This window comes from Oncorhynchus nerka, linkage group LG14 (genome assembly GCF_034236695.1).
Source record: "Oncorhynchus nerka isolate Pitt River linkage group LG14, Oner_Uvic_2.0, whole genome shotgun sequence".
NCBI classification, from domain to species: domain Eukaryota; kingdom Metazoa; phylum Chordata; class Actinopteri; order Salmoniformes; family Salmonidae; genus Oncorhynchus; species Oncorhynchus nerka.
The window spans coordinates 41,845,133-41,871,670 of record NC_088409.1 but is presented as its reverse complement, the minus strand read 5'-3'; the positions used below and the strand labels follow the sequence as shown (position 1 = coordinate 41,871,670).

At 44.7% G+C, this 26,538-nt stretch overlaps 2 protein-coding genes across 4 annotated transcripts; both read right to left on the bottom strand.

Moving 5' to 3' along the window:
* Window positions 1-1,562: 1,562 nt before the first annotated feature.
* On the bottom strand, window positions 1,563-10,685 carry LOC115141116 (bromodomain-containing protein 2-like). 3 transcript variants are annotated; one of them, XM_029679762.2, is made up of 12 exons: window positions 10,498-10,685; window positions 8,137-8,428; window positions 7,791-7,928; window positions 7,486-7,627; window positions 7,116-7,273; window positions 6,419-6,928; window positions 6,071-6,199; window positions 5,477-5,728; window positions 4,774-5,036; window positions 3,929-4,254; window positions 3,564-3,689; window positions 1,563-3,467 (listed from the first exon to the last, which is right to left on the bottom strand). In XM_029679762.2, the coding sequence occupies exons 1-12, from the start codon at window positions 10,515-10,517 to the stop codon at window positions 3,340-3,342; spliced, it is 2,484 nt and encodes an 827-aa protein (XP_029535622.1). In that variant the 5' UTR covers window positions 10,518-10,685; the 3' UTR covers window positions 1,563-3,339. The 3 variants fall into 3 exon arrangements, with proteins under 3 accessions (XP_029535622.1, XP_029535623.1, XP_029535620.1); XM_029679763.2 differs by lacking the exon at window positions 10,498-10,685 and adding an exon at window positions 10,070-10,229 and having other exon boundaries at window positions 5,489-5,728; XM_029679760.2 differs by lacking the exon at window positions 10,498-10,685 and adding an exon at window positions 10,070-10,228.
* A 3,846-nt stretch (window positions 10,686-14,531) lies between these two features.
* Window positions 14,532-25,834, bottom strand: LOC115141115 (antigen peptide transporter 1). Its single transcript, XM_029679759.2, has 12 exons — window positions 25,544-25,834; window positions 24,764-25,093; window positions 24,356-24,663; window positions 24,036-24,166; window positions 17,801-18,006; window positions 17,276-17,473; window positions 16,865-16,993; window positions 16,430-16,618; window positions 16,157-16,330; window positions 15,834-15,993; window positions 15,468-15,604; window positions 14,532-15,246 (listed from the first exon to the last, which is right to left on the bottom strand). The coding sequence occupies exons 2-12, from the start codon at window positions 25,079-25,081 to the stop codon at window positions 15,019-15,021; spliced, it is 2,178 nt and encodes a 725-aa protein (XP_029535619.2). The 5' UTR covers window positions 25,082-25,093; window positions 25,544-25,834; the 3' UTR covers window positions 14,532-15,018.
* Between the last annotated feature and the right edge of the window lie 704 nt (window positions 25,835-26,538).

Sequence of the window (26,538 nt, the reverse complement as noted above, 5' to 3'; positions counted from 1 at the left end):
ACATGCTGACCAGACCGGACACGTCGCGTGCGCGAGCATTGCAAAATACATTTAGAAATCCATGTTATTCAATTTTTGCACCCATACTGCTGCCGCTCGCCAAAGAGCGTCTGCTTTGCCAAGGGCTAAAATAGAAGTCCTTTCTATTTCTGACGTAGATCGCGCAGCAAGTCCTACCTCTCCAATCTCCTCATTGGTTTATAGAAGCAGGTACCCAACATGCCATCCTCATTGGTTATACCCACAAGGGTGATTGAAAGACCAACTGTTTTGCCAGTTGTCGTGGTAATACTATGAAAGTTTAGATGCCAATCACCATATAAATTCAAAGATGAAAAAGCCTGGAAGGAGATGACTAGAAACGATTCGGTTGACCGTTTTATGTGTGGATTAAATGTTGGAGTAGAGGACCTTGTGCAGTTCAGGTAAAATAACAACTCAATGTTTATATCCCAGGAGAAATTAGCTAGCAACAGCAAGCTAGCTAAATAGGACAAATTAGCTAGCAAGTGCAAGCTAACTAGCTAAATTGCCATAAATGTTTCATGCTTTTCGACCTGTCCCCAAATTAATGACATTGGTTCAGAGTTTGTTTTGATATTTTAACCTACGTGTCGTGATAGCGTTTGGTGTAGGGGGCCAAAATACATTTATACACGATAGCGCACGCGCGCAGCCGGTTTGGGTTCCGTGTAACAGATGCATATCTGTATTCCCAGTGAAATCCCTAGGTTAGGGCCTAATTTATTTCGATTGACTGACTCCCTTTTATGAACTCAAATTTAAAATGTCTGTTTGTGTGTGTGTATATATATATATATATATAGAGATATAAATATATATATATACAGTTGAAGTCGGAAGTTTACATGCACTTAGGTTGGAGTCATTAAAACTCGTTTTTCAACCACTCCACAAATTTCTTATTAACAAACTATAGGTTTTGGTAAGTCGGTTAGGATATCTATATTGTGTATGACAAGAAATTTTCCAACATTTGTTTAAAGACAGATGATTTAACTTATAATTCACTGTATCACAATTCCAGTGGGTCAGAAGTTTTCATACACTAAATTGACTGTGCCTTTAAACAGCTTGGAAAATTCCAGAAAATGTCATGGTTTTAGAAGCTTCTGATAGGCTAAGGTGTATGATAGGCTAATTGACATAATTTGAGTCAATTGGAGGTGTACCTGTGGATGTATTTCAAGGCCTACCTTCAAACTCACCCAATAAGACTCAAGACTGGAGTTGCTGCCAAAGGTGCTTCAACAAAGTAGTGAGTAAAGGATCTGAATATTTATGTAAATGTGATTTAAAAAAAAAAATATTATAAATTGGCAAACATTTCTAAAAACCACTGTCATTATGGGGTATTGTGTGTAGATTGATTAAATTGTTTGTTTTCCTCATCAATTTTAGAATAAGGCTGGAACAGGTTGTAAGAAAATGTGATGTAAGAAAATGTGGAACAGGTTAAGGGGTCGGAATACTTTCCATAGGCACTGTATAAATAATAGGGGTGTACTGCGTATACATTATCGCAAACAAATATAAAAGGCTTTATAGAAGAGGTCTCATTTTAATATATACAGTTTTCAAATGAGTGGCATGCTCCTGAGGCAGGAATCCAGTCAACCAGGAGGCAAAACAATGTTCAGGACATGTTCTGGAATAAAAGCATGACTAAGTGGAAGAGGATAAAAATAGAGTATAAAAGAAAAGACCGGGGGGAAAAAAGACTCACTGGTAGAAAGAAACATGATCATTTGACCACTGAAATACAGTACTATATATATATATATATACACACACACACACATTTCCTTTGATATATAACAGCCTAGCTTCTGTACATCTCATCTGGTGTATCTCTTGGTCCAAACTTCAACTTAGGACGTCTACTCCTGTGTACATGATGATTTTACATCCAACCAACAGTTACCTTGCAAAGCGCATCATACTGTGACACTTTCTGTATTTTGAAAGTTCTATGTTGAAAACTTGATGGCTGACATGCAAAACATTGTGGAACTGCATCAACAGTGGACTAATGAAACAAATACCAAATGATTGATTGGAATTTTCCTTTAAGCAGTTAACGGAATTGCTTAGAACTGAAGAACCAATCAGCTTCTATGACTGCTGTGATTGTAAGACTGCAGTGTCACCATCAAGAAACCTACTCCTTTCCTGAGAAATGACACCCGGACTGTTTCTTAAATGGTGAGTGTCGTACATGTAGGACAAATCTCACTGTCAAGGAAAACAGTTTCAGTAGTTAGATCTCTTAAGAGTAAACATATGGAATGGAAATAAAACTCTCCTTTTGCCTCTGAACTTTATGTCCAGCTGAACGTAGGTCTGTTAGCAGTTAGAACAGATGTCAAATGAAACACAGACAGCAACAACAAAAATGTACTGACTCGTGCCTGCAGCTATAAGACTTGACAGAAAATACAGAAGTCTGAAAATCTGATCTGAAAATCAACCACTAGACAGTGACGGCCCCGTAGTGAAAAAACAGATAAGTGTGAAGCATTACAATACTCACTCCACATAGCTTCTGGGAGGGCAAGTGGGGTTTCTGCCATACTGCTTATACCCATTCAGTTCTTATCAATCTATGAGTGCATATCAAGAAGTGTCCAACATGGGGCTGGGCACATCTCACATCCTTTCACTACTCCGCAGTCTCCCTCTTTGGGGGATCACCATAAAATTCTTCTTTATAAAAGAAACATAGATCAATTGTACAAGTATTTACACAGGGAGGAGAGGGATAACAATGCATTTGTGTTGGGGGGTCTTGAGCAGAGTCAAAGAGTTGGGCCGATGCGGTTTCTGTCTGAACGTTCTGAGAGCCACTTCCTCCTCCATAGCTGTTGCTAAGTGATAGACGTTTCTCCGCTGTGCTGTTGATTCCTGATAGTTTTAAAACCTATGAAGATGTTCAGCGAAAGCAGATATGCAATTTGTTGACACCAGTAAAGACTTGGATATACATTATCCTGAATGGTCATTTCATTGAGAACGGTCAGAGGCGCTCTCGTATTATTACATTACCAACATTGAGAATAAAGGCGCTAACATGGCAGCTGTTCTTGAACCTGGCTGATCTCTACGTTTCTGGTCTTGAGTATCCTTAGTGACCTTCACGCGTCCTCCACCCTGCATACAAATCCCATCATCATAAATCGTCTTGAGTGTTCGTGCTGGGGTGCCATTCGAGGGAGGGGCACTCTTCTTCCTCCCTAGACCGTCCCAGGAGACCTCGTCCTGGGGCTGCTGCATGTCCCTGAGCTCTACGGGGGGTTCCCTCCCTCTCCCACTGTCTCATCAACCCGAGTCTGATTCACTGGTGTCAGAGGAGGAGGATGACGAGGAGGAGGAAGAGTCTGAGCTGGAGCTGCTGCCACTGAGGCGGGAGGGCTGGGCATGGGGCTCCACGCCGCTGAGCTTCTCCGCTGCGAGAGAGAGACAAAGTGGGAATAGGATTAGCATTTATCTCAATGCTAAATGCTACATGTGCAAAAGCAGCTCCGTGTGTCTGTGGTTCTCACCCTTGGGTTTCTGGGGTTTCTTGCCAGAGTTGAGCTGTCCGCTGACATCCTGCAGCCTCCTCTCCAGCTCCCTCTTCTTCTCCAGAGTCAGTTCTTCTCTGGACTTGCCGGGGCCCCCTTTCTTCACTGTTAGACACAGACAGGAGGACAGGTTACATACTCAGCCCACACATACATATAAAAACATTCCATAGTGAAAGACTGGTTCCTTTTGTATGGTATTAGTCAACCAGAGCGCCAGCATGTAGCATTATCACCACAGCACCAGCAACATGGCAATAACAAGTGTCTGCAGTGACAACATGACGCATTCCCTTTCACACCATACTAGCTAGCATCAGCTATCGCTATTTGTTCCCGCTCACCATAGGGCTTACGGGGCTTCTTCCTCAGGCACGTCATGACGTAGCGCTCCAGCTCGCGCAGCGTCGACGGCTTGAGCGTCTCAAAGTCGATTTCGATTTCCTCGGGGTTGGTGTCGCGCAGCGAGGGCTCGCGGGACTGGATGATGTGGACGACGCGGCCCAGCTTTTCGCCGGGCAGCTTGTTGATGTCCAGGCTCAGCTGGCGCTTCTCGTCGTACGACATGGGAGACGTCTCCTCCTCTTCCTCGGAGTCGTAGTGGGGCAGCATGGAGAAAGTAGGCGAAGCGTAGTAGGGCATGGTAGCAGCCTGGGACTTCTTGGTGTTTCTAAGGGGGGGGTTAGAGACAGTGGAATAGTCCTAAAGAAGTTGTATGCAAAATTTTCCAGCAGGGAGACCATTTTTTCATGCCCAAAACTTGTGGGGACCCAATTATTTCTCGTGATCCCACCCAAAATATATTGACAACTGACATTTCAGTACATTTACATTTTTACATAAACATATCACCTTCAATTAATTAAATTTTCATCTCTTATCAAAATTAACTTGATATACGGTCCCATACAATAATCTGTACTCTGCTACCCCACTGCAGTTTCTAGAGACAAACAGGTTAAGTTGGAAATTGGAATGTGATGAAAGAGTGGAAGTATAAAATGGTGTAAGAAACATTAAAAAAGCAAAGGGAGGAAACAGAAAAGGTGGAAAGAGGAAGCAATGTGAAAGTCTACAAAATGAGAGACTGAAACAAGCCAGGTAGGAGAAATAGAGGACATGGATCACAGATCGAAAAGTTGAGTAAAAGCAAAGAGAAAGGTCATGTTTGAGGTCAGTGTGTACTTACTTGCTGCCCTTCTTCTTGCCAGGGCCTCTCTTGCCCTGTGAGGAGGCGGGAGCTGAGCTCCTGCTACTGGATTTACTCTTCGGAGTCCTCATCGGCATCTCCCAGTCCTCACCCCCTACCTCCGCACTGGGCCGTCCTCGGCTTCGCTTCTCCGGCTTCTTCTTCTTCTTTTTCTCCTTCTTGTCTTTCTTCTCTCTCTTCTTCTTGTTCTTGACAATTGGACCCTGGGAGAGGGCTGCCAGCTGCTCGTGTACGGCTCGGAGCTGTGACCGGGGGTCAGACCAGAGGTGGAGTGTTCAACTGCACAAATACACTTCACGTATATGGCTAGGTCGTGATGGAATACTGTGATATTTTTTTATTTAACAAGGCAAGTCAGTAGGTAACAAATCCTTATTTACAATGATGGCCTACCTTAGTGTAATAGTGAGAAAATACAGCAAATGGCTGGCTTATGTACATGCATGTTTGAACACAGACAGAGTACTTGTATAAACATGTACACCAAATGAGTGAAAGTATGTATACGAGCATGGATTTGTCAGAATATTAGAAAACCCTGTGTCGGACAGAAGTCTAAACTCTTGATGCAGTCTATGCTTGTGATGTGTAGATGAAAGCAGACCTGTTCGGTGTGTGGTACAGTGTGTTAGGTGTGTGTGTGGTGCAGTGTGTTAGGTGAACGGGGGGGGGTTGACTCTACCTGTGTACACACCTGGTCCTGTAACTCGGCCAGGCGGTGTGCTCGCTCCTCCTCGCTGTCCGAGCTGGGGCTGCTCTCGCTCTCGCTGCTGGGCTCGCTCTCTGACGAGGAGGAGGACGACGACGACGAAGATGAGGAGTCACCTCCGCCGTGAGCGTGAGTGCCCATGCCGCCGCCCATGCCACGGGACTTGGGGGGAGCCTGCTGGAGGGGCTCGTCCGGCATCTTGGCGAAGCGGAACTCAAACACGTCCTGGATGGACGGACAAAACGGAGTGAGTGAGAGCTTGTTTTTAACACCATTGTGGATCATGTTCCTTTTTGTTTTGTTACACAACAATAACAGTTATCACGAGAGACAAAGTTGTAGGGACAGAACAGAGGAAATGGAGACCAAAACGATTGACATATTAGTCATTAAGTAGACTAATCCAGAGCGCCTTGCAGTCAGTGCGTTCAGCCACGGTAGGTAAGACGACCACATACCGCAGTCATTGCAAGTAAAACCCACTGAGCATGAAGTGGACATAGAGGTCTGGCAACAAAGGTGAACTAAGGGTTCCAGGGTGAGTTGTGGTGACGGAACCAAGCTCACCTGCAGTTTGCGGGCCATGCCCACTACGTCATGGTCAGGGGGGTTGTATTTGTAGCAGTTGGAGAACATGAGTCGGACGTCAGCGGAAAACTGTTGCGAATCCCTGTACTCCCGACTGTCCATCCTCCTCTGAGAGAAAGATAGGAGAGAAAAGAGACCGTTTTAAAACTCCAACAGATGAAAGAGAGGACTCTAGATCGGGATAAGCCTCCTTGGTTTCATACTGTGACAGATATCCACGCAAAACAAATCTGAGAAGATATGAGGTAATCTATGAACTGTGTATTTCAGCCACATTCAGTTCTCATTGAGTCACGGCAGTGCGACATCTCTATCTTGCAAGCTGACCTTGATGTTGCTGAGGTCCATGGGGCACTTGATTATGTCGTGATAGTCGTGCAGGCCCAGGGCCGAGGCGTCCACTGGCTTGTAGAAGGGCCAGGCGTAGGCCGCGTGTTTCTTGGACAGCAGATCCTTCAGTACACTGTTACAGTAACGCAGCTGTTGGCTCAACTTGGCCCGCCGCGGCGCCTTGGGCTGCACAGAGTCCGGCAGATCCTTTTTGGGGGGCTTGATGGGGCGTCCACTGCCCCCGCGCCGAGCCAAGGTCTTCCCGCCTCCGGCCATCATTGGCTGGAGCAGAACGGGGCCTCCTGGGCCCATGGGTCCTCTAACCAGGCTGGGAGGGGGGTCCATGTCCCCCAGGGAGGTGAGGGAGAGAGTGGAGGGGTCGTGGCTCAGGCCTTGCCCGTGGCCTCCTTTCCCCAGGCCCACAATCCGACCCCCTCCTACAGCCAGGGGCATGGTCATCATGTTGGAGGGAGTGGTGGTGTCTGCCTTCCGCTTCACTCCCTTCTTCTGCACAGAGAGAGAGAGAGAGAGAGAGAGAGAGAGAGAGAGAAGTTACAGTATGGTATTCTGTTTGTCAATGGAGGTTCTGTAGCCTATATACAGTGTGAAGGCAGCAACAAGTATGTAGCATCAATACAATGTACAGTACTATAGCAAGTTCCTATTCAGGTCTTAGTGAAGTGAGGTGTGGTACCTTAGCGGTGGGCAGTGTGGGGGGCAGGCTCAACAGCTGTGTGGGGGGCAGACTCTTGGGCAGCATGGTCTGGGGGGGGGTGTCGGAGTCACCCGTGTCAGAGGAGGAGGGGGAGTATGCTGACTGGGACACCGCAGGGACCTGGTGAGCTTTCCACACTGAAAGATGGACAGAGAAAAATCAGACACAAGAACACATACATAATGGTAATACTACCAAGAATATTATGGCCAAAATGTACAGTGAACTACACGTTAAACACTGTTGTTCCAACTCATATGTAACCAAACATACACAGTACATTCACCAACTCTTCATTGAACATTGCCCTTACGTTCTTTTCCCCACCACATTCTCCAGAGTGACTCACCGTTGGACTTGCGGCCTCCTTTGCCAGGCTTGCCCCTGGGGGCAGGAGGGGGCAGCTCAATCTCCTCCTGGGGCATCTGGGCCACCTTCTGCAGGAACACCTTCTCCAGGGACTGGGCCATCAGCACGATGTCATCTGTGGGCTGGGAGAGGAGAAGAGGCCACTGGCACTTTATAATCAAAATCCAGTTAACACCGGTACATCTACAGTTGCTGTGAATATGGAAAGACCTTATGATAAACATATTCGGTCCGTTGTCATTGATGCATTAGCCTGACCTACACATGTAAATATTATGGCCATACCTTGTTGTAGATGTAACAGTTGGTGAACATGGTGTTGAAGTCCTGCATGCACTCACTGGCGCTGCGGTAGTAGTTGTTCTCCAGCCGCTTCTTGATGGTGCCCATGTCCATGGGCTGCTTGATGATCTTGTGATAATCCTAGTAGAGCAAGAAAGAACAGAATAAAGAAAAAGAGAGTAACGACTGTTGAATGGTGGTGTGACAAGGATGTCAACTATGGACAAACACTCATAGGTGTAGGCCTACATGGTGGTTGGTTGTAACAAAAGCTTGCAACCCCAATGGCTCTCTAGGACCAATGTTGGTGACCACTAATCTCTACACATAGACAAACAGTGTAACTCACTGGGAGGTTGAGTCTGAAGGCATCCACTGGCTCATGGAAAGGCCAGGCAAAATGGTGTCTCCACAGGGACTTGATCATAGCCTTCTGGAGGAACTGCAGCTGGTTGGTCATGCAACCCTGCCGGCCGGGGTCCCTGACGGGGGGCTGGACCGGGGGAGGGGGCGGCGCATGTGGCAACTGGGGGCTCTCAAAGCCTTCATACAGCAGCGAGGGCTTCCGCATGCGCTTGCCTGGGCCCGAGACATGGTGCTCCATCCCGCCGCCAGACAGCCCCACCACTCCCAGAGAGATGCTGACCAGGAGAGAGGAACAGAGGGTGGGAGAGATTGAAGTAGTGGGATAGACAGGACAGGCCGTGGGAAGACAGAAAGGGGTGTATTAGGGGAGAGATACATTTGGGCAGAAAACTCATTCATATGCTAAAATTATCCCTCAGCCCTGGCATTTCAAAAGTAGTAAGCTACAATGTGCTTGATATTTGCGATATTTCATCATTGCCCTACAATTCAAGCAGGAAAGCATTAGGAAGGAACCCTTCGCCAACACAGGCCCTTCGCCATCTTCTCCCTCACCAATGCAATGAGGATTCTATCAATAGGCTGCCACTTTTGGCACAGCCCCGGCAACCCAGATCACTGGATGGGAAAATCACTGGGGCAGCATTGAAGCACTACTGTACTAAACATCAGTACTGTACCCCACTTATGGCAGTTAAACTTGCATTCAGTGATAGAATAGTGAAAACATGCAGGTTCTCCCTCTATTCGCTTCCATCTTTTGCACTGGACCAGATTTGGATGATTTTTATCCCAGTCACCCCACTGACACAAAAGTAGGCAATGCTCATGAGCTGATTTTTCATCTCAGGACTTACACACAAACATGGCTTTGTTAAGTTAACCCCTTTGAAGAAAAGGGAAAGAGCTGCAGAGTATCTGTCAACATATTAGTAATATTATTCCTTGATAACCCGGAAAAAGACGGATAGATAGTATGTTGAACAGTTTACTGCCCTCTCTATGTGTTTGTTATACTTAACCTCCCAAGTATTTTCGTTGAATTAACATTGATTTGTGGGTGTTAACCGGTAATAGGCTATAATCAAAGGAATTAGCTAGTTAGATTGTGATATGCTTTAATTCTTAACTGTGGCAATCATTTCAGTCGGCAGAGAGGCGAGGCTTCTGCGCTTATTGCGTGGGGTCAGTGTCGTCGCCCCGCCTTTTATGAGTGTTTGTAAACACACCGACGCCAAAACAGACCCTCAGGATCGTCAGTCAAAACCTTCAAACTCCTGTGACTTAAACCCTTGCACAACTATCCAATCAGATCCTCTTGTTACTAGCTTGTTTATGTGAGACCCCATTTGTGGAAACGCTAACTTAGCTGGCTAGCTTTGTCAACAACTGAATCCAGCTAGCTACCAAGCTAGTTAGCCAGGATGCTAACGTTTGCTAGCGAACATCAGAAAGTAAACAAACGGGTTAGAGCAACGGAATAAGCTACAAATAAAGTGCACATCTGCGGCCCTATCTCGGTTTATTTCTCAGTCATTATGATTTATAGCAGCAAAATGGCGGTGGCGCAGTGCCGCTCAGTGAAGCATTTCATCACCACAGCCCATTCTAAACAATCTCCCAGCACTAAGTTATTGAGTAGGCTGACCCACATTATGGCAATATCCACCCTCGCCGCATAACTAACTAAGGGGTTGTTCGGAACAAAAACATCTCTATATTTACATCTTACTAGCCCAAGGGAATATTTTAATTGTTTGGTGTCCAAGTTGAGTAAAGACTAGTTAGCTAGATGATGCACCGACAGTGAATACTAGCTAACTAGGTTTAGCCATTCAGTCCCGTTTCGTGTTAATTTTCAAGCCTGCAAAATCAGTTCCGACCCGAGCCTGAAGGTACAATGTTCCTAAAGGTACCTGTCAAGGGGCGGGTTAACGGCCGTTTCCATCAGGATGGATCCGGATTCTTTTTATGTTCCAAATTTGTCCACTGTTAGGTTTCCACTAAATAAAAACCAAACAGTTCTACAATGAAATGGCGCCGAAAAGCTTTCGGCCTGCCGCTTTATAAACATATCACGTGTCGTTTCCGTGCAATTCCTGTCCTACTTCTCGTAATACTTGCTTCCAATTGGCTACTCCGCATGGGTGCTAGATTATGTTTGGCTATCCACGCTGTCTGTAATTTAACATGCCACACCCTGCAAGAAAAACATCCCGTTCCTTTAGTTTGGCGGCTAATCTAGCTAGCTAGTTAGATAAAAACAACACAGATGATTTGTTTATATAACCGTTACAATATTTACGTTTACGAAACCGAATTCTAAATACAAAACAATTATTACCGGTGGTAGGTCTTGCTCATGTCATGACTGCGTACTAATTTCCCAATGTTTAGCTCCAAGTAGCTAACGGTAGCTAGCTAAAATAGCCAGAAAATCAACAGCCTTTTATGGGCCAAGGCCCCTGCCAAACGTTAGAATTGCAATGTATTGAATGAATAAAATCTTAAAAGTCTAGCAGCCTCAGTCCCCACTCCATTGGCTGTATCAGCCACAGTTGTAGGTTTTATTCAGTCACTAGGTTGGAGCATAACTCAGGTTTTTTATTTGAAGTGGAAGTTATGCAATCTGTCACATCAGGGGGAGTGTGGGGCAGTTCAGCCATGACATGATGATTCTGAAATTTAAAGAAGTTGTTCTCAACATCTTGGCCCAGAGTCAATACTATAAGTGTAACCCTGGATGTGCCATTTTATCATAAAGTTTAGGCCAGGGTTTTCCCATGAGTTGCACTACTGAACAGATATGCTAGAGTAACCTACAAGCTTATGCAGTGAAATATATTTTTCCAGGGCTATTAAAGTTGGGGGCGGCAGGTAGCCTAGTGGTGAGAACGTTGGGCCAGTGACCGAAAGGTTGCTGGATTGAATCCCCGAGCTGACAATATCTGTCGTTCTGCCCTGAACAAGGCAATTAACCCACTGTTCCCCGGTAGGCTGCCATTGTAAATAAGAATTTGTTATTTAACTGACTTGCCTGGTTAAATAAAGGTTAAGTTGAAAGTGAATGTTTTTAAACCTGACATTTAGCCAAAAGTCACATGATTAATTAGGAAAGGAAAATCAGGCTTTGTCCTTATGGTAGACTGAAGGTTCCACAATCAATGGGCAAAATGGTATAAGACAATGCATCTCAGTGCAAGAGGGCTCACTGCAGTACCTGGTTCAAATCCAGGCTGCATTGAATCCATGCTGCTCTCAATCACCGGCTGTGATTGGGAGTTATATAGGGTGGCGCACAAATGGCAGTCTTTGTAAATAATAATTTGTTCTTAACTGACTTGCCTGATAAAATAACAAATCTATGGCATTGCAGTTGACTGCAGCAAGATGATGATAAACTAAGTCCATGTGAGATGATGACAGTACTGTATGTGAATCATTATTACAGATAACTATCTAGAGGGACAATCCAAGAGGAATAACATTGTTGTGGATGGCGTTCCAGTCTCTACATGAGACCTTGATGGAGAAAGTGAGAAAAATCACCAAAAAGCTGCAGATGGACCATAAGAAGATTGCAAATTCATCTGCCTCATCTAAATATGTGTGCAATGCTTGATAGTGTGTGCGATGTTAACAGATAGGTATTTTTTCTGGGTGCTCTGAAGGGGAAGCTGTCCTCTCAAGTGAAAGCTTCTAACTGTGGCTAATGCCTGTAATATGACTCAGGCTTATTACTCAACCAACTAGAGTGCATACCAATAGTGTTGGATCTGTGACATCCACTTGTATTGATCATATCTTAATAATGCTGCAGGGCTTTGCTCTAAAGCAATATCAGTTCCCATTGATGTGTATGAAGAAGTGAATCCACTGGAAGCTATTCGTGCCAATTGTTGACAAGCATGCACCTGTTAGGAAATGAACTGTGAGAACTGTTGGAGCCCTCTAGATTGATGATGAATTGAAAAATTGTATAGTTCAAAAAAATGGTGTAAAAGAAGTGGCAAACAAGTCAGGCTGGTCAGCTGATTCGTTGGCATACTGTAAATTGGGAAATGTACAAAAATAAGAAACTACCAAACCAAGATAAATGACATAAAACACAGTGAAAAAAAAAGACTGAGCACCTTAAATTACATGGGCAGAATACCCAATTAATCTTCACCATTTATTGAAGTTGATGGGTAATTTATATCAACATCTTTTGATATTGGCAATCATTTCAATGACTGTTTCACTAGTGAAGTGGAAAAACTCTGAAGTGAAATGAAAACATTGGTCAGTGAACCATCATATTTTTGTGTAAAATGTATAACAATGAAAGAGAATGATGACTGTTTTGAATTTGGTGAAGTTAGTGTGGGAGAGTTGGAAAACCTATTGTTATCATCAATAATAATAAGCCAACCGGTATAGAAAACCTTGATGAGAAAATATTGAGAATGGTAGCAGACTGTATTGCCACCCCTATTTGCTATATCTTTAACCAAAGCCTAAAAAGGGTGTCCACAGGCATAGAAGGAAGCTAAAGTAATTCCACTGCCTAAAAATAGTAAACCAGCCTTTTTTTTGGCTCTAATAGCCACCTAATCAGTTTCGCTGCCTGCTCTTAGTAAACTGATGGAGCGAATATAATGCTATTTTTCAGAGAACAAGTTAACTACTGACTTTCAGCACGCATAGAGAAGGGCACTCAACTTGTACTGCACTGACTCAGATGACAGATGATTGCTTAAAATAAATGGATAATATGATAGTTGGAGCTGTATTATTTTCAGTGCAGTCTTTGAGTTTCTTCAATAACTATTTAGGATCAATAACATCACTTGCTTTGGCTTTACATCACCTGAAATCACATGGTTGGAGAGTTATTTATCCAATAGAACCCAGGGAGTGTTCATCAATGGAAGCTTCTCTAGCACCACAGTGTCCCTTAGGGCAGCTGCATTGAGCCATTACTCTTCCCTATTTTTAAAATAATTTGCAACTGGTCTTACACATGTATGTCTGTTATGAAAATATGTTAGATGTTCTGCGTTTTTTTTACACAAAAATTAACTGTACTAGTTGTTCAGACTCTGGTCTTGTCCCATGTTGATTAGTGCCTGGTAATATGGTCAAGTGCAGCAAAGAAAGACCTAGCACAGCTGGCTCAAAACAGAGCAATACACCAAATCCAGATTGTCTGCATAATCAAATAACATTCAGCTCAGACACCCATACATACCCACAAGACATGCCACCAGGGGTCTCTTCCCAATAGCCAAATCCAAAACGAATTAACGACAATGCACAGGTTTACACAGAGCCAGGATTCCATTCTCCAATTACTCAAGCTAACAGCAAAATTACCTTAAAAAAAAAGAATAAACATGTCGTGGATCGGCGTTGACAAACACATGCACACACAACTTATTTGTTTTACTTGTATTGTTTGAATTATTATACTTTTATTGTTTATATATCGTTGTGTTTAAAATGTGTGCGACTGTCTATCAGTGTACCAGTGTTTTGTTACTTCTCATGTTTTGTGTTTTTTTGGACCCCATGGAATAGTTTCTGCCTCAACAAAAGCTAATGGGGAAACAAATACTGTTGCTATGGTGTTACGACAGTTTAGCTGTGATGGACCCGCTACCAAAGATATTTATAACTAACCCAAGATAGTTGGTCGTTTACAGTGTGAGCAAATGAAATTGTGCGCAGAACAAGGTGGGCAAAGCCACGAGCTAGCGAGATCCTATTTGGTACGTTTGTTTCATGTATTTGCATATTTTCGTTAGTGTACATTCTGTGAAGTGCGCATGGACCGAGACAGACTCAATTCGACCGTGCACTCCTAAACAATGTTTTTTAACTTACGCTAAGCGTCAAGTCTGGGAACAGCTAAAAGGGTTGAGATCAGATGTTTAATCGATGAGAACATTTGCAGAATGTCAGCACATTTTCACCTAGTTCCATCCTCTCCCTCTACCAGCGACTGGATTTATTTGGTGTTGACATACGTTTTAAACGGATGCTTCAGATTTTCAGCCCCTGTGACATGTTTGGGTTACCCCTTGTCTGTGTTGCTACTGCTGCAGGGTCTGGCTCCTCCAGCAGTGTGTACGTTTGTGGACCTAAAACTATGCTATTGCACCTGTTATGAAACTGTCTCTGTGTTAAGCATCGTATTGCCTTCTACAGTAACAGTATTGCTGGAGGTCATTTTATGCGATTCGACGTTGGCATCATTATCTAGGCCTGTAGCAAAGACAAGTAAAAGTGAAAGCATGAGATGTGGAGTTTCCCGCTGTAATACAGATCAACTGCAACACTTGCGGGTATTATGTAACCATTCCCCCACATACAGATACTAAATGAAGAAATGAATTCAGAGAGCAGAATGTTTATTGTCATTAACACAGAACAGAAAACGGCTAATGTATTGTACTGCCTTAGAGACAATGTACACAGAAAACAAAACATTATTTGGGATCCCTATTTACATAGTTATAACACAAATGTGGGAAAACAATTAAACAAAAATACATGTAAAAATAAATAGAAAATGCATTTGGGGCATTAAGAATACTTAAGATGCAGTATAGTGCAAATAGAAAGTTGAACATAGAAATGTGCTCTTTGCATGAAACCTTTTATATTACAGGACTGTTCTTGTAATTCGTTTTTTCTTTGAGTACCTCAAAATCACTTAGGGGAGATAATTAAACTAAAGTTTGATGCTATGATCTCAGAGTATTTGCAAAGCATATGTGATACAGTAGAAATAGTAGGTAATAATGTTGAAAATGTGAGATGGTGGCAGAGTGGGATTTCAGTGTAAATTGAGAAGTGTCATGGGATTGGAGCCTCTGTTTTAGTTTTTCAGCTCCTCCCCTTCTTTGCGCTGGAAGCCAGTGTTCTGCCTGTTCACCAGGTCAGCATAGGTTCCAGCTTTCTCCAGCAGCTCAACATGGCTCCCCTCCTCTAGCACCTTTCCCTCCTCAAGAACGATAATGTGATTGGCCTTCTCCACAGTGCTCAGCTTATGAGCAATCAGCAGCACTGAGCAGGGGTTTGAGTCCTTGAGCAGAGCTTGGTGGACCTAAGGACATGGAGAGAAACATGATGAGTATGTTTGAATTAAAGCCACTGAACTGTCAGAGATTAGCTGAGATTACAATACATTGTAAATAAATGATTCATGTTAGGGAAAGAAACAGCCTCCATCGGGTTATATTATGAGTAGATGATCAACAGAAACTGGTTAACCCCCCAAAAAATAGACCTGTCAGTGAAAGATAACAAGATTCAGAGTTATCTTACCAAATGCTCGCTCTCTGTGTCCAAGTTACTGGTGGCATCGTCCAGCACTAGAATCCGAGGCTTTCTGATCAAAGCTCTGGCGATGGCTATGCGTTGCTTCTGCCCTCCTGAAACCTGGCCTCCCTTCTCCCCGGCATCTGGAATAAAGAACAACAATTAAGTATGAACAGTAGAGCTGAATAACACACATACACTACAATCGTGTCATCAGTAGTTAAGGAAGGAAAAGTACTAACAGTTCAAAGTCAAAGCTATGCAGAGAAAAGTGTAACTTTCTATCAGTAAGGACTAAACAAAGCCCCAAAGAAACAATATTACCAATCCTATCAGGATGAAGTCAATATGCGTTCATCTTTTGGGACACACCTGTATCATAGCCATTGGGCAGGTCAGAGATGAACTTGTGGGCGTTGGCCAGCTCAGCAGCCCGGTACATCTCCTCATCAGTGGCATCATCTCTGCCATATTTGATGTTCTCCTTGACAGAACGAGCAAACAACACCGGCTCCTGACTCACCACACTGATCTGAGAGAAATTATTCATTTAGATAATGCATTTAGTTGGTTAATGACTTCTTTGCAAACATTGTGATCGTGTACTTTTCTTTAAAGGCTGGTAGCTAATTATGTTATGCACTAATATGGCGTAGGAGAAGAGTAACATTGCTTCCATTGCTGTTCATAATGACCTTGTCGTGTAGGTACTGGTTCTTGTAGCTGTGCAGTGGCTGTCCATCCAATAGGATCTCTCCTTCCTGGGGCAGGTAGAACCTCTCCAGCAGGCTCACACAGGTGCTTTTCCCTGCTCCAGAAGCCCCCACCAAGGCAGTGATCTGCCCAGGCCTCAGCTCCAGAGACAGGCCCTGAGAGATTAAGAGAAATTGTAATTGAATGTATATGTAATTTTAATTCATATCCAGTATATGTGTATACAGTATACTGTAAATATACTGTATATATACCTTGAGCACCGGTGTATCTTCCCTGGTACGGTAGGTAAATGTGACATTCTTGAACTCAACATGTCCCTCAAGATTCTGTGGGGCAAGGGTGCCTTCTGGAGGAACTTGGGGCTGTCGGTCCACATACTCAAATATCTTCTCAGAGCCACCGATTGCCCTCATCACACTTGGGTAATACGACATCACGGCCTGTCAGACAGGACGTGTAAAAGCGACACCAGTAAGTGACAGTGAAAATGTTGCTACTCAAAACTCTAGTTATGATTAAAATGTTGTGATACTAATAAATCATTTTGACCCCTATTTTACTGTAGAACAACTTGGCAGTGCCTTGTTAGGGTGTGTACATTTAGGTCTGTTTGGATTTGGCAGTAGGCATTAAACATAAGATGGCTGCGGGTAGATTGGATGGAGATTGTTAATCTATGGCCTTACCTCCACAGCAGAGGAGAATTGGAGCTCGTAGAGCACAAAGGCCACCAGATCCCCACTGCTGACGGTCCCCCCTGTCACCAGACTACCGCCATAGTACAGGATACTGACCTTCAGGAACAGGCTTGACATCTGAGAGGGAGACAGATGGGGTTACTATTGATTATGACTAGGGCTCAGAGTTTTCCAGATCATGTAACCAGGAAAAACTCTGGGACCTACAGTAGTTATAGTCTATAACAATTGTCCAGAGCTTTCCCTTGTCAGTTCACATGGCCAGGAAAAACTCAGGGCCCATATTACAGACAAATTCATGTACCCTCATGAATCAATGTGCAATCCAAGCTCTTTGGAACTGAATTTGGATGAATTGCTCTCACCCTGTGACCGTTTACAATTGAAGCTGAGACTCACACTATTGGTCCAGGTTGAGGCTGCGTAGGCTGCTGCTTCCTCTTTATTCAGAGAGTAGGTCTTCTCCAGCCTCTTCCTGTAGCGCTCCGTCTCGCCCTCCTCGTTGGCAAAGCTGCGTACTGTCTTCATAGAGGAGAAGGTCTCCGTGGCAACGTCATTGGCCTGGGCTAGTGACTTTTGAACCTTCGCACCGAGCTCCTGGGACAAAAACAAAATTCACAGTTACCTTCTGATTGGTCAGGTAACGTTCTGTCTGCTCTGTAGTGCTATTTTTGGTGACTGTAACTTGTAGAATCAAGATGTATGCAAACACGAAACTGCAACTCTCAGACAAGGTTACTCATGGGAGTGTTCAGTAGTTCACAAAACTACCCCCACTATAGCCTGGTCCCAGATCTGTTTATGCTGTCTAGCCAACTCTTATTGTCATTGTCACCCCATACATTTTGCCAAGAAGACGCAAACAGATCTGGGACCAGGCTACTTCCACTACTATTCGTTAGAAAAAGGTCTGATTTCCTGTACCTGGTACCACTTGCCGGATATCTTTGGTATGACCCAGATGATAGGAAGCCCCATAGCGGTGAAGAGAGACAGCTTCCAGGAGAGATTGAGCATGAAGATGAAGAGGAAAGTGACCCGCATGAAGTACCACATCAGCAGACTCAACTTCTCACTCAGAGACTCACTCATGTCGTTGGTGTCTGTGGTGATGCGTGACACAAGGTCACCTGGAACAAAGGTCATAGGTTAAGTTAGCCCCTTGGAGGGGACGGTGTGCAAATATATATATCATATATATAGCGTAAAGCATACATATATAGCATAAAGGTATCCTCTTCACTTTGAAGAAAAGAACGATCCGCACAATACTCTTGACCTGATCACTCATGTTTATTAAGATACTCTCCTTTTCACTTAAAAATAACTGGGGTATATCCTTTGGACATACAGTATGTGTTTATCAGTTAGCTTAATCAATTAGTAACCCAACAACTGTATAAAAATATATTTAAGAAAGGTGAAGTACAGGTAACTGCCAAAATTGTCACAGCCTGATCTGTTTCACCTGTCTTTGTGATTGTCTCCACCCCCCTCCAGGTGTCGCCCATCTTCCACATTATCCCCTGGTATAATGCCTGTCCCTGACCCTATCTACCGTCCTGTACCTTTACCCCACCTCTAGATTACCAACATCTGGGTGAGCCTGCCTGCCGTGCTGTACCTTTACCCCACCTCTGGATTACCAACATCTGGGTGAGCCTGCCTGCCGTGCTGTACCTTTACCCCACCTCTGGATTACCAACATCTGGGTCAGCCTGCCTGCCGTGCTGTACCTTTACCCCACCTCTGGATTACCAACATCTGCGTGAGCCTGCCTGCCGTGCTGTACCTTTCCCCCACCTCTGGATTACCAACATTTGGGTGAGCCTGCCTGCCGTGCTGTACCTTTACCCCACCTCTGGATTACCAACATCTGCGTGAGCCTGCCTGCCGTGCTGTACCTTTCCCCCACCTCTGGATTACCAACATCTGGGTGAGCCTGCCTGCCGTGCTGTACCTTTCCCCCACCTCTGGATTACCAACATCTGCGTGAGCCTGCCGTGCTGTACCTTTCCCCCACCTCTGGATTACCAACATCTGCGTGAGCCTGCCTGCCGTGCTGTACCTTTCCCCCACTCCTCTGGATTACCAACATCTGGGTGAGCCTGCCTGCCGTGCTGTACCTTTCCCCCACCTCTGGATTACCAACATCTGCGTGAGCCTGCCTGCCGTGCTGTACCTTTCCCCCACTCCTCTGGATTACCAACATCTGGGTGAGCCTGTGAGCCTGCCTGCCGTGCTGTACCTTTCCCCCACTCCTCTGGATTACCAACATCTGGGTGAGCCTGCCTGCCGTGCTGTACCTTTACCCCACCTCTGGATTACCAACATCTGGGTGAGCCTGCCTGCCGTGCTGTACCTTTCCCCCACTCCTCTGGATTACCAACATCTGGGTGAGCCTGCCTGCCGTGCTGTACCTTTACCCCACTCCTCTGGATTACCAACATCTGGGTGACCCTGCCTACCGTGCTGTACCTTTCCCCCACCTCTGGATTACCAACATCTGCGTGAGCCTGCCTACCGTCCTGTACCTTTACCCCACCTCTGGATTACCAACATCTGCGTGAGCCTGCCTACCGTCCTGTACCTTTACCCCACCTCTGGATTACCAACATCTGCGTGAGCCTGCCTGCCGTGCTGTACCTTTACCCCACCTCTGGATTACCAACATCTGCGTGAGCCTGCCTGCCGTGCTGTACCTTTACCCCACCTCTGGATTACCAACATCTGCGTGAGCCTGCCTGCCGTGCTGTACCCCCACCTCTGGATTACCAACATCTGCGTGAGCCTGCCTGCCGTGCTGTACCTTTACCCCACCTCTGGATTACCAACATCTGCGTGAGCCTGCCTGCCGTGCTGTACCTTTACCCCACCTCTGGATTACCAACATCTGCGTGAGCCTGCCTGCCGTGCTGTACCTTTACCCCACCTCTGGATTACCAACATCTGGGTGAGCCTGCCTGCCGTGCTGTACCTTTACCCCACTCCTCTGGTTATCGACCCCATGCCTGCCTGCCGTGCTGTACCTTTACCCCACTCCTCTGGTTATCGACCCCATGCCTGCCTGCCGTGCTGTACCTTTACCCCACTCCTCTGGTTATCGACCCCATGCCTGCCTGCCGTGCTGTACCTTTACCCCACTCCTCTGGTTATCGACCCCATGCCTGCCTGCCGTGCTGTACCTTTACCCCACTCCTCTGGTTATCGACCCCATGCCTGCCTGCCGTGCTGTACCTTTACCCCACTCCTCTGGTTATCGACCCCATGCCTGCCTGCCGTGCTGTACCTTTACCCCACTCCTCTGGTTATCGACCCCATGCCTGCCGTGCTGTACCTTTACCCCACTCCTCTGGTTATCGACCCCATGCCTGCCTGCCGTGCTGTACCTTTACCCCACTCCTCTGGTTATCGACCCCATGCCTGCCTGCCGTGCTGTACCTTTACCCCACTCCTCTGGTTATCGACCCCATGCCTGCCGGCTTATCCTTTACCCCACTCCTCTGGTTATCGACCCCATGCCTGCCGTGCTGTACCTTTACCCCACTCCTCTGGTTATCGACCCCATGCCTGCCGTGCTGTACCTTTACCCCACTCCTCTGGTTATCGACCCCATGCCTGCCTGCCGTGCTGTACCTTTACCCCACTCCTCTGGTTATCGACCCCATGCCTGCCGTGCTGTACCTTTACCCCACTCCTCTGGTTATCGACCCCATGCCTGCCTGCCGTGCTGTACCTTTACCCCACTCCTCTGGTTATCGACCCCATGCCTGCCGTGCTGTACCTTTACCCCACTCCTCTGGTTATCGACCCCATGCCTGCCTTGACCTGTCGTTTGCCTGCCCTGTTGCTGTAATAAACACTGTTCCTCCGACACAGTCTGCATCTGGGTCTTACCTTCAAACCTGATAAAAATAAAGAAATCCCTTGAGTAAATGAGGTATACATAGTATATTGAAAGCAGGTGCTTCCCCACAGGTGTGGTTCCTGAGTTAATTAAGCAATGAACATCCTTAGGGTCATGTATAAATATGTCCAGCTGCCCATTATTTTGGCTACCATGGCTAGAAGAGATCTCAGTGACTTTGAAAGAGGGGTCTCACAGAGCATAGGAGGTTTAAAGGGTATGTGTGTGTCTCAGTCACCAGATCTCAACCCAATTAGACACGCATAAGACAGCGTTTTCCACCACCATCAACAAAACAAGAAATTAGGGATGCATCGGAATTGGCCGATTTTAGACAAAAATGCCAACATCTAGTTTAACTCCGAGGTGAAACCTGAAGTGCAGGTGACGTAAGGATGCCACGAAAAATACAGAGCTACATGTTCAACACAGCGTTCCTAACCTAGGCCACAATGACTGCGGCGTGAATCTATTTCGAAGTTTCAAAGGAAGATAACAAAAAGGCCATATGCAACGTTTGTGCTGCTATTATTTCCAGAGGAGGGGAGAAAGTGAAATCTTTCAATACCACAAACCTAATTACTCATTTGAAAGTGCATCCCCCCAGACGTTCAGCGACTACTTGAAACAAAAGCAGAAAACAAAGTTCAAGTCGAGCAAGTCATTTGAAAGAGTAAGATCATTTCAGTGAGACAACTCAAAGGCGGATTCCATTAATGCCAATATAATGGAATTCATTGCCCTTGATAATCAACCGTTCTCTGTTGTGGATGATGTTGGCTTTCACCGACTGGTCGAGCATCTCGAGCCCCGGTACACACTACCAAGTAGACGCTATTTTTCAGATGTTGCCCTACCGGAGTTACACAGTATTGCTGAATTGCACATCCACGAGCTACTTGCTATGGGCGTCGCTGCTATTAACTTCACGACTGGCATTTGGACCAGCGACATCAGCCCCATGAGCATGCTGAGTCTGACAGCACAGTGGGTCGATGAGGATTTCCTATTGAGGAAAGCCGTATTGCTCAAGAATGTGCTGCTTCTCATACCGCTGCTGCCATTTCAATGGCATTTGAGAAAATGTTTGAAACTTGGAAAATCCCCAAGAACAAAGTACACGCTGTGCTACGTGATAATGCACGTAACATGACAAAGGCTTTGGAAGAATGCGGAGTCGCTAGTTTGCCATGCATGGCACACACGCTGCAACTGGCTGTGAACGAAGGTGTTTTGGTCCATTGCAGCGTTTCTGACACAGTGGCAACAGGTAGGAAGATAGTTGGTCATTTTAAACACTCACAGCTGGCATACAAGCAATACAGGAGCAGCTTGGAGTGAAAACGAAAAGGCATAAAAGCAAGACGTTTCCACCAGATGGAACAGTACTTTTTACATGACGGAGAGCCTGCTGGAACAAAAACGAGTGCTTGGCGTGTACACAGCTGTCTATGAGTTACATGCAACAATCAGTACAAACCAGATACTCTCATTGAAAACATGAACACACTCCTCGCTCCATTCGAACAACTGACTCGAGAAATAAGCTCTTCAACTGCGTCTGCAGCAGACGTGATACCATCTGTCATGGCATTGAAACACCTGCTCAACAAAACTTCCGACACAGACAGTGGAGTTAAAACGTGCAAAAATACTCTACTAGACGCTGTGAACAAGCGATTTGGTGGCATTCTCTCTGAGCCTCTTTACTGTGTCGCCAACATGCACGATGCTCGGTACGAGGACCGCTACTTCGATGCAGACAAGAAGCAGGGTTTACATGAAATGTTACCGACACAGCTGGACAAGATGGAAAAGGTCACAGTGACAGTGAGCACCGAAGAAGAGGACCCACGACAGAAGAGGCCACGGACAGACAGGGCTGAAACCACTGCTTGACATGTATGATGAAATCCTGGTTGAGAATGAAACGACTGAACAAATGAACAACGAAACAGCGCAGCAAGTAAGTCAAAGAAATAGGTTTTTGATTATGTTTTACTGGTAATGAGGACATACGTAAATGCCAACAAAATAACCTTTTGGTGTGTGTGCGTGTGTGAGAGAGAGAGAGACGCATTGTATTTTCATTTTCTGTTACTATATCGGCCAACATTTGCCTGACAGAACCTACTATTCCCAGGAATTAAGATGCACCTGGATACTGGAGAAGTAACAAGCACCGTTTCCCCATCCTAGCTAAAGCTGCGCGCAAGTATCTTGGTGCTCCCTGTACTAGTGTGGACAGTAAGCACCTTTTCAGTGCAGCTTCACACATTGTAGACCAAAAAAGAAACGACTCTCTTGTGACAAAGACGAGCATGTCCTCTTTGTGAAGAAAAACCTCCTCCAAATGTTTAAATTGTAAATGGGCAGTCATATTGTAACCCAGCCATCTCGAGGCACTGGAAAAATGTTTACTAAGCCCAATGCCTTTCTGTTGTTCACTCATGGCTGGTTTAGGTCAAGATTTGAATTGAATTTAAAACAAAGCAGTTGTGTGTTTTTGTTTTTATTTCCTAAATGAAAGATGAGATGTGTTGTATATTTCTTCTCATTTTACTAGTCAAGTCAGTTGAGCACATTTTAAGTTTAAGTTGTGCCATTTATAGCAGTTTATGACAGCCTAGAGACAGTCATTTTTTCAAGCAATTAAATCAAAAACAATTATTAACTGCATTTTAGTTTAAACCAATATTTCTTTTAAAGCATTTAAGTTTCTCCATACAGTCAAGATTGGATAGTAAGAAGAGCCACCAACAACTTAACCATCTTTGTAATGCGGGGCAGCTAACATATTTGTGTCATGAATATCTGTTGTGCGATAAAATACATCCATGGATGAATAATTTTTCTAATTTACAAGTTAATAAACAATCTGTTCCTAACTGAACAAATGAACATATGACACTTGGTTTCAACTATTTAACTGTACTAGAATGCTTAAAAGGCTGCTAAAATGTTAAATATAGGTTATCGGTATCGGGTTTGTTTTTGGTAAGGAAAATATCGGACATCGGTATCGGCCAAAAATGTCATATCGGTGCATCCCTACAACAAATTATGGAATTTCTCATGGAAGAATGGTGCCAATCCCGCCAATAAAGTTCCAGACACTTGTAGAATCTACGCCAGGACACACTGAAGCTATTCTGGCAGCTAGTTGTGGCCCAACGCCCTATTAAGACACTTTATGTTGGTGTTTAATTTATTTAGGCAGTTACCTGTAGATTGCAATGATATGTGACTCACCTGTCTGTGCTGTGTCAAAGAAAGCAATCTCCTGCTTCAGCACCGACTGGAAGACTAGGCCCTGGATGGAGGTGTGTATGCGACTCATGGTGATGTTGTAGATGAGGTCACACACAAACTCACACACAGCACTGAATGATAGAGATGGGAGAAGGAGGGCAAATAAACACTTTACTACTGTATCATTACAATAAATGCCCTGTGGAAGTGATTAGGACCCTTGAAACCTCCAAATTAAACAGTACTATCAAACACTGAGCATCAATTGGAAGGACTCAAGAGTATCGTATCACCAATGATTGATATATGCTGTACTATACCTCATGACTGTAATCAGAGACATGACCGTGATGGCGTGAGTAAAGGCTTCAGGCTCGTCTTCATTCATAATCCAGTCTGTCATTCGGCCGGTGTAGTGGGGAATAGCCATCTCACCAAGGGAGGAGATGACAACAAGACTCAGCACGGCTCCAAAGCGTATGAAATAAGGCTTCATGTATCCCAACAGTTTCTCTAGAGAGGCCCCAGTCTTCTTCTGTGTTTCCTTGGTGGGCTTGGTAAGAAGAGAAGGGACGTAGCGTGTCCAGTACAACCATGCTACGACTGTTACGCAGTAGCCCTGAAGTAGCTGAAAAACAAGTGATTTTAGTCTGTTTGGTTTGTCAATTTTTAAAACAAAAAGGGTATATATATTAACATAATTATAGCAACATAGACTTGTCACCCACCCCCTGCCAGGAGTGCCAACCCCATAGTTGCCCCAGGATGGACTGGCCACATGCCCAGAGAAGGCTGATGTAGAGTGGGCAATGGAAGCAGAGGACCCCCATGCTCTGGAGCCCCTCGAAGCTGCTCATCCATGGGGTACTTCCAGGGAATTTGAAGGTGAGAAAGAGGTGGAGGCCGGCACGGAGCAGGCTTCCACCCCACAAGGTGATGAGGGGATGGTGGAGGAGAAGAGGGGAGAGTTGGGCCAAGCGGACTGTCTGCACCAAACACACATCCATGCACAGGAAGAGCAGCGGAGAGAAGTTCATTTTCGGCATCCTGAACAGGCTCTAGAACAGGAGGTTGGGAGAGACAGATAATGAGGTTGAGGATCATCATATAAAGGGGTTAAATTGAGGAGGACTAAGTGGGATAGCATATGGAACATGAAATGTGCACATAGACCTAATATAGCATATTATGGAAAAAGTGGCAATTTGGGAATTAGTTCGCACAAAATCCAAATTAAACTCCTGGGACATAGATTATCTGAAAATATTGGAGGGAGTTTAATGAAAAACAGCTGACCGACTAATAATTGACAACATTGGGTGCTAGTGTGTAATCAGCTGTTATCTTATGCTTCCATTTTTACTTTCACTTTCAATTAGGTGAATTTCAAAGTCTTTTTGGCTTCATGAAGGATATGACGAATTGTAACAACGCATTATAATACATGCTGTAATATATAACACAATATAACACGTTTAAATAGCTTTTAAAAAATATAGACTACTCACGTTTGCATGTGGGCTCTTGCGAATGAGGTTGCACTTTCTTCTGAATGTCAAGGAAACGAAAGCCTATATCTATTAAGAATAGATCTAGCCTATGTTCTATGTTACACACGCATATCATATAAAGGGCAATCTTCGTATTAATTGAGTTATACAGCAGCAGCCAGCGACTAGACTTGAGGACCCCACGTTCGAGTTGATAAAACCGAAAGTACACAACTGGAAAGTCCCTTTTGAACGACCCGCCCCTTCTTGACATTGGCAAATGCCGATTTTATATTAATTATACTATGCTATACTTTATGTGAAACGAGTAGGTGATTACTGTGTAAGGGCTTGATATATATGAACATGTTGTACAGTAAATTACTTACTGGCTGATTCACCTTTGAACTTGAAAGGAATCTAATGCAGAATAGCGACATCGTGTGGAATGCTTGATGACCTACACGATGATAATCATAATCATCATCACTACCATCATTGAAACATTATTTCCATGACCATCTTTTGCATATTCCCCTTGACAATGCACAGCAGCCTAATGTTTCTACATATAAACTCATCATATAAATAAAAACTATTTTAGTTTTTTTGCCCAGATAAGATAATGAGTAAGTAGTATGCCTTAGCCTGAAATAGACCCACCCCCCCCCCACCACCACCACCAAAACTTGAAAAGGCACACAATCTTTGTTGTACCACCTGCTGTGAGTCTGTTTCTTGGCATAATTGATGAGTCCTGTGGTTAAGGATGAAAGTAGAACCCCCTAGTTTCCTGTTCCTGGATCCATCCTTTCATTTGAGACCGGTGACATATGGGCCTGCAGCTGTATCTGTCTATTTTAACACCCACCACATTCCTGGAGGTTATTATCTTTGTTATCTTTGAGATTTTGAAATAGTTTTATTTGTCGTTTGCAGTAGTTAAGATTATATATATATTTTTAAATGCAGAGAACATGCTCCTGCATGGGAAGTTTTAAAAAAGTGATATA

What these genes read in the sequence shown, in the direction of transcription:
- LOC115141115 (XM_029679759.2), bottom strand. Translation starts at nt 25,081, where the DNA reads ATGCCGAAAATGAACTTCTCTCCGCTGCTCTTCCTGTGCATGGATGTG. An exon ending in AATTCTCCTCTGCTGTGGAG is followed by an intron (nt 16,619 to 16,864) that starts GTAAGGCCATAG and finishes CCTGTCTGACAG; the next exon opens with GCCGTGATGTCGTATTACCC. An exon ending in AAGATACACCGGTGCTCAAG is followed by an intron (nt 16,331 to 16,429) that starts GTATATATACAG and finishes TTAATCTCTCAG; the next exon opens with GGCCTGTCTCTGGAGCTGAG.
- LOC115141116 (XM_029679760.2), bottom strand. Translation starts at nt 10,101, where the DNA reads ATGGAAACGGCCGTTAACCCGCCCCTTGACAG. An exon ending in TGGACCTCAGCAACATCAAG is followed by an intron (nt 6,200 to 6,418) that starts GTCAGCTTGCAA and finishes TCTTTCTCTCAG; the next exon opens with AGGAGGATGGACAGTCGGGA. An exon ending in GAAACCCCAGAAACCCAAGG is followed by an intron (nt 3,468 to 3,563) that starts GTGAGAACCACA and finishes TCTCTCTCGCAG; the next exon opens with CGGAGAAGCTCAGCGGCGTG.